The following is a 13,694-nucleotide window of genomic DNA, read 5'->3' on the forward strand; positions in this document are numbered from 1 at the left end:
ATATTTTTCAATGGATCTTCATGAAAGTTGGTCTGAATGTTCATCTTGATGATATCTAGGTCAGATTCGAAACAGGGTCATGTGCGGTCAAAAACTAGGTCAGTAGGTCTAAAAATAGAAAAACCTTGTGACCTCTCTAGAGGCCATACTTGTGAATGGATCTCCATAAAAATTGGTCAGAATGTTCATCTTGATGATGTCTAAATCAAGTTCGAAAGTGGGTCACGTGCCTTCAAAAAATAGGTCAGTAGTTCAAATAATAAAAAAACGTTGTGACCTCTCTAGAGGCTATATTTTTCATGGGATCTGTATGAAAGTTGGTCTGAATGTTTATCTTGATGATATCTAGGTCAAGTTTGAAACTGGGTCAACTGTGATCAAAAACTAGGTCAGTAGGTCTTGAAATAGAAAAACCTTGTGACCTCTCTAGAGGCCATACCCTTGAATGGATCTTCATGAAAATTGGTCAGAATGTTCACCTTGATGATATCTAGGTTAAGTTTGAAACTGGGTCACGTGCCTTAAAAAACTAGGTCAATAGGTCAAATAATAGAAAAACGTTGTGACCTCTCTAGAGACCATATTTTTCAATGGATCTTCATGAAAATTGGTCAGAATTTTTATCTTGATAATATCTAGGTCAAGTTCAAAACTGGGTTACATGAGCTCAAAAACTAGGTCACTATGTCAAATAATAGAAAAAGACGTCATACTCAAAACTGGATCATGTGGGAAGAGGTGAGCGATTCAGGACCATCATGGTCCTCTTGTTTCCATAGTCAGCTGGTTGGCTTCCTCGAATGAATTCTACACTCCAAGAGAGGCTGTAAGGGACATGTAGTTTGAATTCACTTCTCAATATTATGCACAACAACCTATGCATTTAGATGATGACTGTTGTAGAAGTTGTTTAGTTATTATACCATAGTGTGATGAAGTAAGCATCAAATGTATAAACTTGACTTCTTTATAGAATTTTAATTAAACGAAATTAGCCAGGACGTAGATTCATGTGTGTGACTGCATTATGTTTTTATAAGAAAGTACCTGGCCTGAAAATCATTGAACAGTTTACTTAATTTCCAGTACACTGCAATATGTCTGCAATGTGGTACCTGGCTTGAACATACTTGACAGTTCATATAGTTTCTGCATGATATTTAAGTTTTTTGTTATATCAGAATTTTTCGATTTTCAAGTTTATGTACATTTAGAATAACATATTTAGTGGACCCGTATAGAATTGTGAATAACTGAAGTATTTTCTGACAATTTTCACATCAGTCTGTTGTACAGCTATGTTTTATCTGTAGTGGTGGTCGTAGGATTACAGTATCAGGGACCAATCTACACACAATTCAACAGCCACATTTATATGCTGTGTATACTGACACTACTGGGGAGGAAAGATTTACAGAGAAAGAGGTTAGTTGCTTCTTTGCTTTGCTGTTTGTATCCTTCATATTTGTTTGTTTTTGTATAAATGTCGAACTCTTGCATTATTTATGCAGAATTGTGCAGATACTGCATTGTTTATGCAGAAATACAGTGTAGTTCATGTAGAAGCACTGTGTAGCATGTAAAGAAATTCTGCATTGTTTATGTGGAAATATTGTGTTATTTGTATGTTAATATTGCATTTATGCACTTATCAAGGTTTATCTGACCGCACTTTGTATATTAGCAGCACCATAATGCTGGATGTGTATTAATTCCTGAGAATGTTGTTATTACTTTTGATTTAGCATCCGAAATTGTTACTGATCAGTAGCATATGAGAACTTTAAAGGTTTTTAGCTCACCTGTCACAAAGTGACAAGGTGAGCTTTTGTGATCGCGCAGTGTCCGGCGTCCGTGCGTGCGTGCGTCCGTAAACTTTTGCTTGTGACCTCTCTAGAGGTCACATTTTTCGTGGGATCTTTATAAAAGTTGGTCTGAATGTTCATCTTGATGATATCTAGGTCAAGTTCGAAACTGGGTCACGTGCCATCAAAAACTAGGTCAGTAGGTCTAAAAATAGAAAAACCTTGTGACCTCTCTAGAGGCCATAATTTTCAATGGATCTTCATGAAAATTGGTCAGAATGTTCACCTTGATGATATCTAGGTCAAGTTCGAAACTGGGTCACTTGCTTTCAAAAACTAGGTCAGTAGGTCTAAAAATAGAAAAACCCTGTGACCTCTCTAGAGGCCATATATGTCACAAGATCTTCATGAAAGTTGGTCAGAACGTTCTCCTTGATGATATCTAGGTCAAGTTCGAAACTGGGTCACGTGCCATTAAAAACTAGGTCAGTAGGTCAAATAATAGAAAAACCTTGTGACCTCTCTAAAGGCCATATTTTTCATGGGATCTGTATGAAAGTTGCTCTGAATGTTCATCTTGATGATATCTAGGTCAAGTTCGAAACTGGGTCACGTGCGGTCAAAAACTAGGTCAGTAGGTCTAAAAATAGAAAAACCTTGTGACCTTTCTAGAGGCCATATATTTCACAAGATCTTCATGAAAATTGGTCAGAACGTTCACCTTGATGATATCTAGGTCAAGTTCGAAACTGGGTCACGTGCCATCAAAAACTAGGTCAATAGGTCAAATAATAGAAAAACCTTGTGACCTCTCTAAAGGCCAAATTTTTCATGGGATCTGTATGAAAGTTGGTCTGAATGTTCATCTTGATGATAACTAGGTCAAGTTCGAAACTTGGTCAACTGCGGTCAAAAACTAGGTCAGTAGGTCTAAAAATAGAAAACCCTTGTGACCTCTCTAGAGGCCATATATTTCATGAAATCTTCATGAAAATTGGTCAGAATGTTCACCTTGATGATATCTAGGTCAAGTTCGAAAGTGGGTCACATGCCATCAAAAAGTAGGTCAGTAGGTCAAATAATAGAAAAACCTTGTGACCTCTCTAGAGGCCATATTTTTCATGGGATCTGTATGAAAGTTGGTCTGAATGTTCATCTTGATGACATCTAGTCAAGTTTGAAAGTGGGTCACGTGCCATCAAAAACTAGGTCAGTAGGTCAAATAATAGAAAAACCTTGTGACCTCTCTAAAGGCCATATTTTTCAACGGATCTTCATGAAAGTTGGTCTGAATGTTCATCTTGATGATATCTAGGCCAAGTTCGAAACAGGGTCATGTGCGGTCAAAAACTAGGTCAGTAGGTCTAAAAATAGAAAAACCTTGTGACCTCTCTAGAGGCCATACTTGTGAATAGATCTCTATAAAAATTGGTCAGAATGTTCATCTTGATGATATCTAGGTCAAGTTCGAAAGTGGGTCACGTGCCATCAAGAAGTAGCCATTTTTTTCATGGGATCTGTATGAAAGTTGGTCTGAATGTTTATCTTGATGATATCTAGGTCAAGTTCGAAACTGAGTCAACTGTGATCAAAAACTAGGTCAGTAGGTCTTGAAATAGAAAAACCTTGTGACCTCTCTAGAGGCCATACCCTTGAATGGATCTTCATGAAAATTGTTCAGAATGTTCACCTTGATGTTATCTAGGTCAAGTTTGAAACTGGGTCACGTGCCTTAAAAAACTAGGTCAATAGGTCAAATAATAGAAAAACCTTGTGATCTCTCTAGAGACCATATTTTTCAATGGATCTTCATGAAAATTGGTCAGAATTTTTATCTTGATAATATCTAGGTCAAGTTCAAAACTGGGTCACATGAGCTCAAAAACTAGGTCACTATGTCAAATAATAGAAAAAACGATGTCATACTCAAAACTGGATCATGTGGGAAGAGGTGAGCGATTCAGGACCATCATGGTCCTCTTGTTTCCATAGTCAGCGGTTGGCTTCCTCGAATGAATCTACACTCCAAGAGAGGCTGTAAGGGACATGTAGTTTGAATTCACTTCTCAATATTATGCACAACAACCTATGCATTTAGATGATGACTGTTGTAGAAGTTGTTTAGTTATTATACCATAGTGTGATGAAGTAAGCATCAAATGTATAAACTTGACTTCTTTATAGAATTTTAATTAAACGAAATTAGCCAGGACGTAGATTCATGTGTGTGACTGCATTATGTTTTTATAAGAAAGTACCTGGCTTGAAAATCATTGAACAGTTTACTTAATTTCCAGTACACTGCAATATGTCTGCAATGTGGTACCTGGCTTGAACATACTTGACAGTTCATATAGTTTCTGCATGATATTTAAGTTTTTTGTTATATCAGAATTTTTCGATTTTCAAGTTTATGTACAGTTAGAATAACATATTTATGTATAGAATTGTGTATAGAATTGTGAATAACTGAAGTATTTTCTGACAATTTTCACATTAGTCTGTTGTACAGCTATGTTTTATCTGTAGTGGTGGTCGTAGGATTACAGTATCAGGGACCAATCTACACACAATTCAACAGCCACATTTATATGCTGTGTATACTGACACTACTGGGGAGGAAAGATTTACAGAGAAAGAGGTTAGTTGCTTCTTTGCTTTGCTGTTTGTATCCTTCATATTTGTTTGTTTTGTATAAATGTCGAACTCTTGCATTATTTATGCAGAATTGTGCAGATACTGCATTGTTTATGCAGAAATACAGTGTAGTTTATGTAGAAGCACTGTGTAACATGTAAAGAAATTCTGCATTGTTTATGTGGAAATATTGTGTTATTTGTATGTTAATATTGCATTTATGCACTTATCAAGGTTTATCTGACCGCACTTTGTATATGGATCCCTAGTGGGAAGTGTGAACGATTCAGACATCATGTTACTTTGTTTTGATCGAAATCTGATCGTTCACAAACTATTCTATGTTTATCTCGTGTCACAATATAGTTACACTAAGACTCACAACTTGCCTGCCAAGTTTTTCTTTTTCATTGCATGTAATTTTAACACCTAGTATACTGAGTGTACCATTAAGTCCTTTTTAATTCCAGGTCTGCAAAATAACCAGTCAAATTGAAATGGTTTGTCCAAGTCCTCAAATTTCCAAACGTACAGTACATGGGATGTTTCATCGTACACGGAGAAGCGACCATTTTGAAGTGGAACTTGGATTTATCATGGACAATGTGGAGTCAGTGAGGAACCTTTCCAACACAAGTGTTAACAATAGAATGCAGTACTATCCAGATCCTATTGTCCATAATTTCTCTGAACCAAATTCCATAAAAAAGTTCAAGGGAGAAGTTCTTATTTTTGAGGTAAGTTCAATAGTTTTTGGGAGCAACACATGAAAAAATTACTGCTTTTGTTTAAGTTTTATAGCAGAAAAATGACTTGCAAGATCAAAATTCACACTAAGATTACTCTTAAATTAATTGTGTAAAAGCAAAAATGATGCTATCTGCCTTCGTTGTGTATATGCAGGAATTGCCTTTTTTGCTTTACATGCTACAATTTGCATGTGTTTTACTAATATTTTGTTGAAAGAAAATGTTAAAATGACACAGAAATCAAAAGAAAAGTAGGTATCTTGTTTAGAAAAGGAGCTCCTTCACACAGTAATGATAAAATCTAACATTCCAAAAATGATAATGTGTCACACAGATAGTAAAAATTGGACTCAAAATGATGACTCAATCCACACAGACGCAGTTATAAAATTGACTCAATATGATCCAAAAAGTCAACATGCAGACGCGGTATAAAATTGACTCAGAATGATCTCAGTCACACAGATGCAGTATAAAATTGACTCAGAATGATCTCAGTCGCACAGACACAGTATAAAATTGACTCAAAATGATCTCAGTCACAAAGACGCAGTATAAAATTGACTCAGAATGATCCCAGCCACACAGACGCGGTATAAAATTGACTCAGAATGATCTCAGTCACACAGATGCAGTATAAAATTGACTCAGAATGATCTCAGTCACACAGACACAGTATAAAATTGACTCAGAATGATCTCAGTCACACAGACACAGTATAAAATTGACTCAGAATGATCTCAGTCACACAGACGCAGTATGAAATTGTCTCTGAATGAGAGACCTTATTGAGCTTGTGGCATATGACCTTATATCCAGTGATTAATTTTGTAGCTATTTCAAGATCAAAGAGACAACAAAAGGCCAAGAATTATAGTACCGGTATATCTAATTTATGATTTTATCTACAAATACCATTTATATCTTGGAAAAATTCTCTTTTATAGTGAAAACCTTGACAACTCTTTGAACCCGCAATTTTACCATTACCATATTTCAAAATATATTTTGTTATTTAGTGTATGTACTTGTCATTTCTTTGTCTTTCAAGATATTTTTCTTGCAAGAAACAGCTATTACCTATAATTTAAGAGCAAAATCACAAGTTGCCATGTTACAAAGGCTAAAACCACATTTAATGAGTAGGAAAGGGTCTGAAATAACATAAACTCACGTTAACAATAGTTATTAAATTTTCCTTTTGATCTACTGGGGGAAGTGTTTCTAGTCATATAGAGGCATTATTAAAAGGAGGAAATGCATTTAATTTCAAAGGGAATTTATGAGAGTTGAGGATACTGACATTATGCAGCTATAAAATTGTTGTTTTTTGTGCTTCTGTTGAATTATTAATTTTCTGTTATTGTAATACACGATATTTTTGTGTGGCAGAAACATTGGAAAGAAGGTTTAGTGTTCACATAAGCTGTTCATTTTTCAAAAAAAAAAAAAATGGGAATCAGAATCTAAGTTTTTCTGAAGACAATTTTTTAGAAGTAATTAAATCCACAAATTAGCAAAAATTAACACCATGTGGACATTCTCATTTTACAGTATAATATTATGTTTTCAGGGCAGAGGTTTAACCTTGGCAGCGACTAAGGAGGACATTCAAGTATTTATTGGCGACAAGATTTGTAATGTGACCAATTTGTCAGATTCACAGATATTCTGTACCCCACCCACTAACCAACCCAATGGTAGAGATGAAAATGGCAATGAAGATTCATCTTATCCTGTTGTCAAGGTAACATTTGTGTAATAGTTCACATATCCTGTTGGGGAAAATATATTTTTTCATACCCTGTTGTCACTTTATTGCTTCATACATCCTGTAGGGGCCTCCATGGCCGAGTGGTTAAGGTCGCTGACTTCAAATCACTTGCCCCTCATCGATGTGGGTTCGAGCCTCACTCGGGGCGTTGAATTCTTCATGTGAGGAAGCCATCCAGTTGGCTTACGGAAGATCGGTGGTTCTACCCAGGTGCCCGCTCGTGATGAAATAATGCACGGAGGGGCACCTGGGGTCTTCCTCCACCATCAAAGCTGGAAAGTCGCCATATGACCTATAATTGGTCGGTGCGACGTTAAACCCAGCAAAATAAAATAAAATAAATCATACATCCTGTGGCATAGGTAAGGGATTTACATATCCTGTTGGTAAAGCTATATAACAGATTCTTTTGTAAAGGTAATACTTTATTTATCCTGTTAGTCAATATAAGGTCCCATATCTTGTTATTAAAGTAATCTTTAACAGATCCTGCTATCAAAGCAATATTTCCCATATCTTATGTACAAAGAAGTATCCAATTTATCCTGTTTCCAAGGTAACATTCTATGTATAGTGTGGTCAAAGTGATTTTCAAATATCTTGATTTTAAGGTAAAGATTTCTGTGTCCTGTTGTCAAGGTAATATTTTCCATATTTTATTATCATTTCTTACATATCCTGTTGTCATTCCGTACTGTTTTATTACAGGTCAAGATTGGAAACCTTGAATTCAAAGTAGGGAGACTGGAATACGAGCGTGTAGCCATGCTGAAGTTTCCGACGGAGTACATTATGGGTATAGCTGCTGGCGGCGGGTTCATGTTGCTGATAATTCTGCTGATTCTGATCATCTGTCGACGACAAAGTCACAAGGCAGAGAGAAATTACCGCAAGATGCAACTTCTGCTCGACAACCTTGAGAGTAATGTCAGGAATGAATGTAAACAAGGTAATGTCAGAAATGAATGTAAACAAGGTAATTTAATGTCAGGAGTGAATGTATATAAAGTGATGTAATGTCAGGAATGAATGTAAACAAGGTAATTTAATGTCAGGGATGAATATAAAGAAGATTATGTCAGAAAAGAATGTGTAAACAAGGTCCTGTACAGCTTGTTTAAATGGGTCAACCATGTTGTTGCACTTATAAAGTAGACTGGCCCGGTTTATAGGTTGGTCAGGGCTACAGATATGTATTGTATTTTGTCATCGAAATATTTCTATAAAATGCTTCTTACCCTTCCGTTTGAATCCGTCCATGTTTACAAACACGTTTGTTTATTTTATGGACTGTAATGTAATGTTGGGAATGAATGCAAACAAGGTAATGTCAAGAATAATATTAAACAAAGTAATCTAATGTCAGGAATGAATGCAAACAAGGCAATGTAATGTCTGGAATGTCTCAAAAACAAGTAAATGCATTATGACAGGAATGAATGTATATAAGTGAAAAAATTGTGATATTATATCAGAAATGAATACAAATAATTGTAATGTGAGGAAGGACTGTAAACAAGGTCATGTAATGTTAGGAATGAATATAAACAAGAAAATATGTCAGGAATTAATGTAAACAGGGTCCTGTAAATATAATGTCAGAAATAAATGTTAATATGATATTTTAATATCAGAAACTTGAACTTCAGTTGGAATTTTGAAGCGTGTTTGTTCTAGGTAACAACATGTTACCATTCCTAGATGAATGTGAATATCAGTTGTAAGCAAATGTCAGAAATAAAGTTATTTATAACAGGTAGTGAGAAAGGTGAATTGTAAGCATTATCACTTTATGCAAAACAAGACATTAAAAGAATACCATTTTGATTCCTGGCAAAATTAGATGGAAACCAATAAACAGGGAATGAGGCACGATATAATAGATGAGCCGTGCCATGAGAAAACCAACATAGTGGCTTTGCGACCAGCATGGATCCAGACCAGCCTGCGCATCTGCGCAGTCTGGTCAGGATCCATGCTGTTCGCTTTCAAAGTCTAATGGAATTAGAGAAACTAATAGCGAACAGCATGGATCCTGACCAGCCTGCGCATCTGCGCAGTCTGGTCAGGATCCATGCTGTTCGCTTTCAAAGCCTAATGGAATTAGAGAAACTAATAGCGGACAGCATGGATCCTGACCAGACTGCGCAGATGCGCAGGCTGGTCTGGATCCATGCTGGTCGCAAAGCCACTATGTTGGTTTTCCCATGGCGTGGCTCAGATAATGAATAAAATGCAAGTTTCTGTCATTGCTGCAACATACAATGTAACATGTGTTAACAAAGAGTGAATGTTTCCTTACAATGGCACATGTTTCACTTCCCAGTCATTTCAATATCTATTTATTCAAGCAGTTTGATTGGATTAGCCAAGTTGTTCATACATTAAGGAATCTTTTGTTTATCATTTTTGTATTTATGCATGAACTTCAGCATTGCATCAATGCCAAAACTGACAGCAACAGTATCTGGAAAAATGGCTGTAACTTTTTTTTATATATCTGAACAAAGATTTGTGTGATCACTGATCATTTCCTATATGATTATGTAGTTTCAATTCAAATTTTGCCACATAGAAATTTTAAGAGCAGGGAGCAAAATCATTAAAAAAATGAAAAATTGGTGCAGAATCATGCTTACCTGAAATTGTAATTTCTAAATTATTTTTTTCTGGTGTTCATGAATGTGTAAACCATGCCGTCAGGGCTTTGTTCTGTGTGTGAATTATACAATAGGGTTTACTAATACATGAACACCAGAAAAATTTAATTCTACATTAGACACAGGCTTTCATAATCTACTTTAGGGCAACAACATTTTAACAACAAAGTCATTTTTGTCTTCTCGATGTTCCCTATAGAGAGGTTTGTCTATGACTGTGACAATACAAGATTTATCTGCAGACAGATTTGTACTAAAGATCACTTTTATAATAAAGACAACAAATATTTAACTTCTTTGAAGGGTCACAAATTTCTCCTCCTGTTTAAACAATAACTTTTAGTTCTTCATTTGTGTTGATAGACCACCTACATGTAGCAACTACCGGTACTACTAATGTTTGGATTTTCTAAGGTATGTCATTTAAGACAGAATTGAATTTATTTTGAATTCATATACTGTAAACCTAGAATTGTTTTCGCGCTTTTTAAATTAGCGCCTTTCGCGGGTAGTATATTTCCGTAAAATTAAATAGCCGCGAAAAACTGTTCTAACAAAAACGCGAAAGATTCTAGATTCAGCTTATATAGATCGATATAAAATGTTTCTGTGCTTACACACCTGGATATTAATAATTCACATTTTATTACCGTAATTGTATAACAAATCCACATGATTTCTATTTGATTTACAATTTACTTGTTTATGAAGCAACAACATTTTCAATATCGATCAGTAAGGCAAACATTGGATAAAAACGAAAACGATATGCATATAACAGCTATTTGCAGTCGGTAGCCAGTACGATATATTATTTGTAAGTAAAATATTGTTTCTATTTCTGCTAAGTGTAGATTAATCGCCTATTTAAATGGCAAACAAATGACAGTGTAAAAACAGCAATTTACTGACTGTCAATAATTGGGGGTGTGAATAACCGTTGATATTGATGAAAAGGATTAGGGTGCATTTATAATTGAAGTGTACAATAAAACTGAATGTTTTCGAGAATAGTATAAATGCAACTATGCAGTGATACTTACCTTATTATACTAAATATGTTCACTTGCGACTTCATATTCGCGGGATTCGCGGTGGATATGATTCCGCAAAGATCTGTATCCGCGAAAATGTTCATGTTTTGAAAAACGCGAAATATAGTATCCGCGAACATTTCTAGGTTTACAGTAATGAGAATATATTACAGCTTTTGCAGAGCTTCAAACTGACATTGTTGACCTGACAACAGACTTAGAAGGCGGAGGAATACCGTTCTGGGACTATCATACTTACACATTTAAAGTGCTGTTTCCTGGCCTCTCTGATCATGTGATACTCCACCCACCTGTCATTGAGGTAAGCAGATATTGTACTCTAACATTAATATGAGTATCATTTTATCTACTTAAGTAAACTTAAACATTTCATGTATATAAATAGATATGTGAAAAAAATGAAAATTAAAAATTTAGTGATTTGGCTAGATACGTATATATTAAAACACTTCACTCTGGGTCACAAGGCATTGAGAAAAATGCTTGAGTCATCGAGGGTTTTTAGCAGTTCAAAAATCACATGTATCTGAGAAGGCTGTGAAGTACTCCACACTGAAATTTCTCTAAATCCAGCAGTTGGTATATTGAAATTTACAGAAAAACTTGCATCATTTCATGATGGGCATAATTATCTGGCTTGCTGAAAGCATCTTTAAACTTTTTTCTGAAGTGAGATGTTAGAGTAGCAATAATGTGATGTGGGAAAAATGTATTAACTCTTGACAAAGCTGTCGCTGTAAGCCCATACTCTGCAGCAAAGATGAGGTTTAATCTTGGAAATAATTTGTGATAGCCTGAGGTAGACAAACTGACGTCTAATACTTTGCACTGTGAAATATTTCATAATTATTGGGAACTAATTTGTGTGGACTCCTTTGCTTGGCCAGTCTACAAAGTTGAAATCTAATTATAATATATTTTTGTCGAGCCCGCTTGAGTTGAGCTCGATATAGTCATCACTTTTGGCAGGTCGGTGTATGTATGTGCATGCGTCAGTTCGTCCGATTTTGTCCGGACCATAACTTTGACATGCATGGACCAATCTTGTTTATATTTGGCATGAATGTTTACCTCAATGAGAAGGAGTGTCCTGCCCAAACTCCATGTTCCTATCTCAAAGGTCAAGGTTACAGTTGGAGGTCAAAGGTCAAATTGAAGTTTGTCCGGAGCATTTCTTCTTCATGCATGGTAGGATTTTGATGTAACTTGGCATGAATGTTCACCATTATGAGACAGAATGTCATGCGCAAGAACCAGGTCCTTAGGTCTAAGGTCAAGGTCACACTTAGAGGCCAAAGGTGCTGGTGGGCTCGACATTCTGCCCATGGGAATGCAGAATGTATTTCTAGTTTTATTTAATTTATCTTTAATATTTGAAAATTGACAAATTCATGAAATAATCATTTTGACCAAAAAAATCAGATTGGATGCCTGTGAAACTAAACGAATTTACAGTATTTAAGATGCCATATTGGCTAATCTGTTTTTTGTCATATTGTCTGCAACTTGATAGCTGCTGTCGGCTACAGGTTTTCATCAAGATTTTCCAGTCTCAGATGAAATCCAGGCTCAAATTTACAACAGTGTCCTGCAGCTATTATGAATTGATTGCAAGGTTTAGTATTTGTTTAAGAGCAGGTTTTATAATAATCTTTCCATTACGGAACTGATAATATGATACCAGAAATGAAATGTTCATGGGAGAATAAAAGCTGGCATGTTACCCAGGATTTTCCTTTTGTTTTAAATACTGGGTAAAATAAGATTCAATCTGATATGATTGTCAGCCATAGATTTAATTTCAAACTTGTATTCTCCTGATTTTCTTATAAATTGTAACTCATTACTGGTCTTTTGTCCTGACTGTCAGTGATTAATTTTCTGTGAGACTTCCACAACTGTTGTTTTGTTACTTCAAATGTATGTATTTTTGTAACATCAAAGATTTCCTTTTACAGTCGTGTCTTGTTCACAGAATTATCTCCCTTTTATTGTTGGTGCAGCAGAAACGCTTGTGTCTTGTTTACAGATTTAAGTCCCTTTTGTTAGTCTAGCAGAAACAGAGCTGTGTCTTATTTGCAGAATATAGAATTACTTCCCTTTTGTTTGTTCATATAGCAGAAACACAGTTGTGTCTTGTTTAAAGTATCTAGATTACAGCAATTAATCATTACTCTGTTAGAGATACTCATCATTAACGCCTTGTTGTTGCAGCAGATGCACTGTGTTTAGAATAACCTCTCTTTGCATGTACAAATAGAACTTCTTATAATAACTTCCCTTTTTTTACTTCCTGCAGCAGAACAGTGTTTATAATAACCTCCCTTTGTTTTTACCTAGAGAGAAACACCATGCTTATAATAAATATTCTTTGTTTGATGTTGAGTTCTCAATACTGTGCAAAACACTATACTCTTTGTTCTTGCAACAGAAACACTAAGCTTATAATATCCTTATTTGTTCTTGCGGCAAAAAATGATATGCTTATAATTACCTTGCTTTGTTTGTTATTTCAGCAGAAACACAGTAGTGTGGGCTTTACAGAACATGGATTGCAACATTTCTATCATCTGCTAAGTCACAAGTACTTCTTATTGACCTTGATTAGAACACTGGAACATCAGAAAACATTTAGTATCAGAGACAAGTAAGTTAAGCAACTCCTACTGCATGGGGCTTTAGAGTTAATTCCCTTGATTAAAAGAAATTACCAAAATATTAGCAAGTACCAATTGAATATTTTGACAATATTTTGATATTTTACAGAAATTGCTTTAGTCATTTTTTTAGCGATACAAAAATGTAAATTATCAATTTCTTTTTATTTTGTTTTGGAAACAGTAAAATAAGAAAAAGAGGTATTCCGACTAATTTTGCATAATATATCGAGTTTCTGATTGAAATACGTGGACAAAAGTTTTTTATGTTAAAACTGATAAATCCAAGGTTTCCAAGAATAGTGGCAATATACGTTAATGTTTGACATTTACTTGCCATTTATAGATGTACATTTC

At 35.2% G+C, this 13,694-nt stretch overlaps 1 protein-coding gene across 1 annotated transcript in view; it reads left to right on the forward strand.

Moving 5' to 3' along the window:
• The window catches only part of LOC123529197 (plexin-A1-like), a 175,504-nt gene that overhangs the window by 143,007 nt on the left and 18,803 nt on the right, over positions 1-13,694 (forward strand). The window contains exons 21-27 of the mRNA XM_053520997.1: positions 1,314-1,425; positions 4,306-4,446; positions 4,913-5,179; positions 6,765-6,938; positions 7,674-7,914; positions 10,833-10,981; positions 13,197-13,327. Coding sequence (XP_053376972.1) covers positions 1,314-1,425; positions 4,306-4,446; positions 4,913-5,179; positions 6,765-6,938; positions 7,674-7,914; positions 10,833-10,981; positions 13,197-13,327 — 1,215 coding nt within the window. The remainder of the gene's footprint in view (positions 1-1,313; positions 1,426-4,305; positions 4,447-4,912; positions 5,180-6,764; positions 6,939-7,673; positions 7,915-10,832; positions 10,982-13,196; positions 13,328-13,694) is intronic.

This window comes from Mercenaria mercenaria, chromosome 13 (genome assembly GCF_021730395.1).
Source record: "Mercenaria mercenaria strain notata chromosome 13, MADL_Memer_1, whole genome shotgun sequence".
Lineage (NCBI taxonomy): Eukaryota > Metazoa > Mollusca > Bivalvia > Venerida > Veneridae > Mercenaria > Mercenaria mercenaria.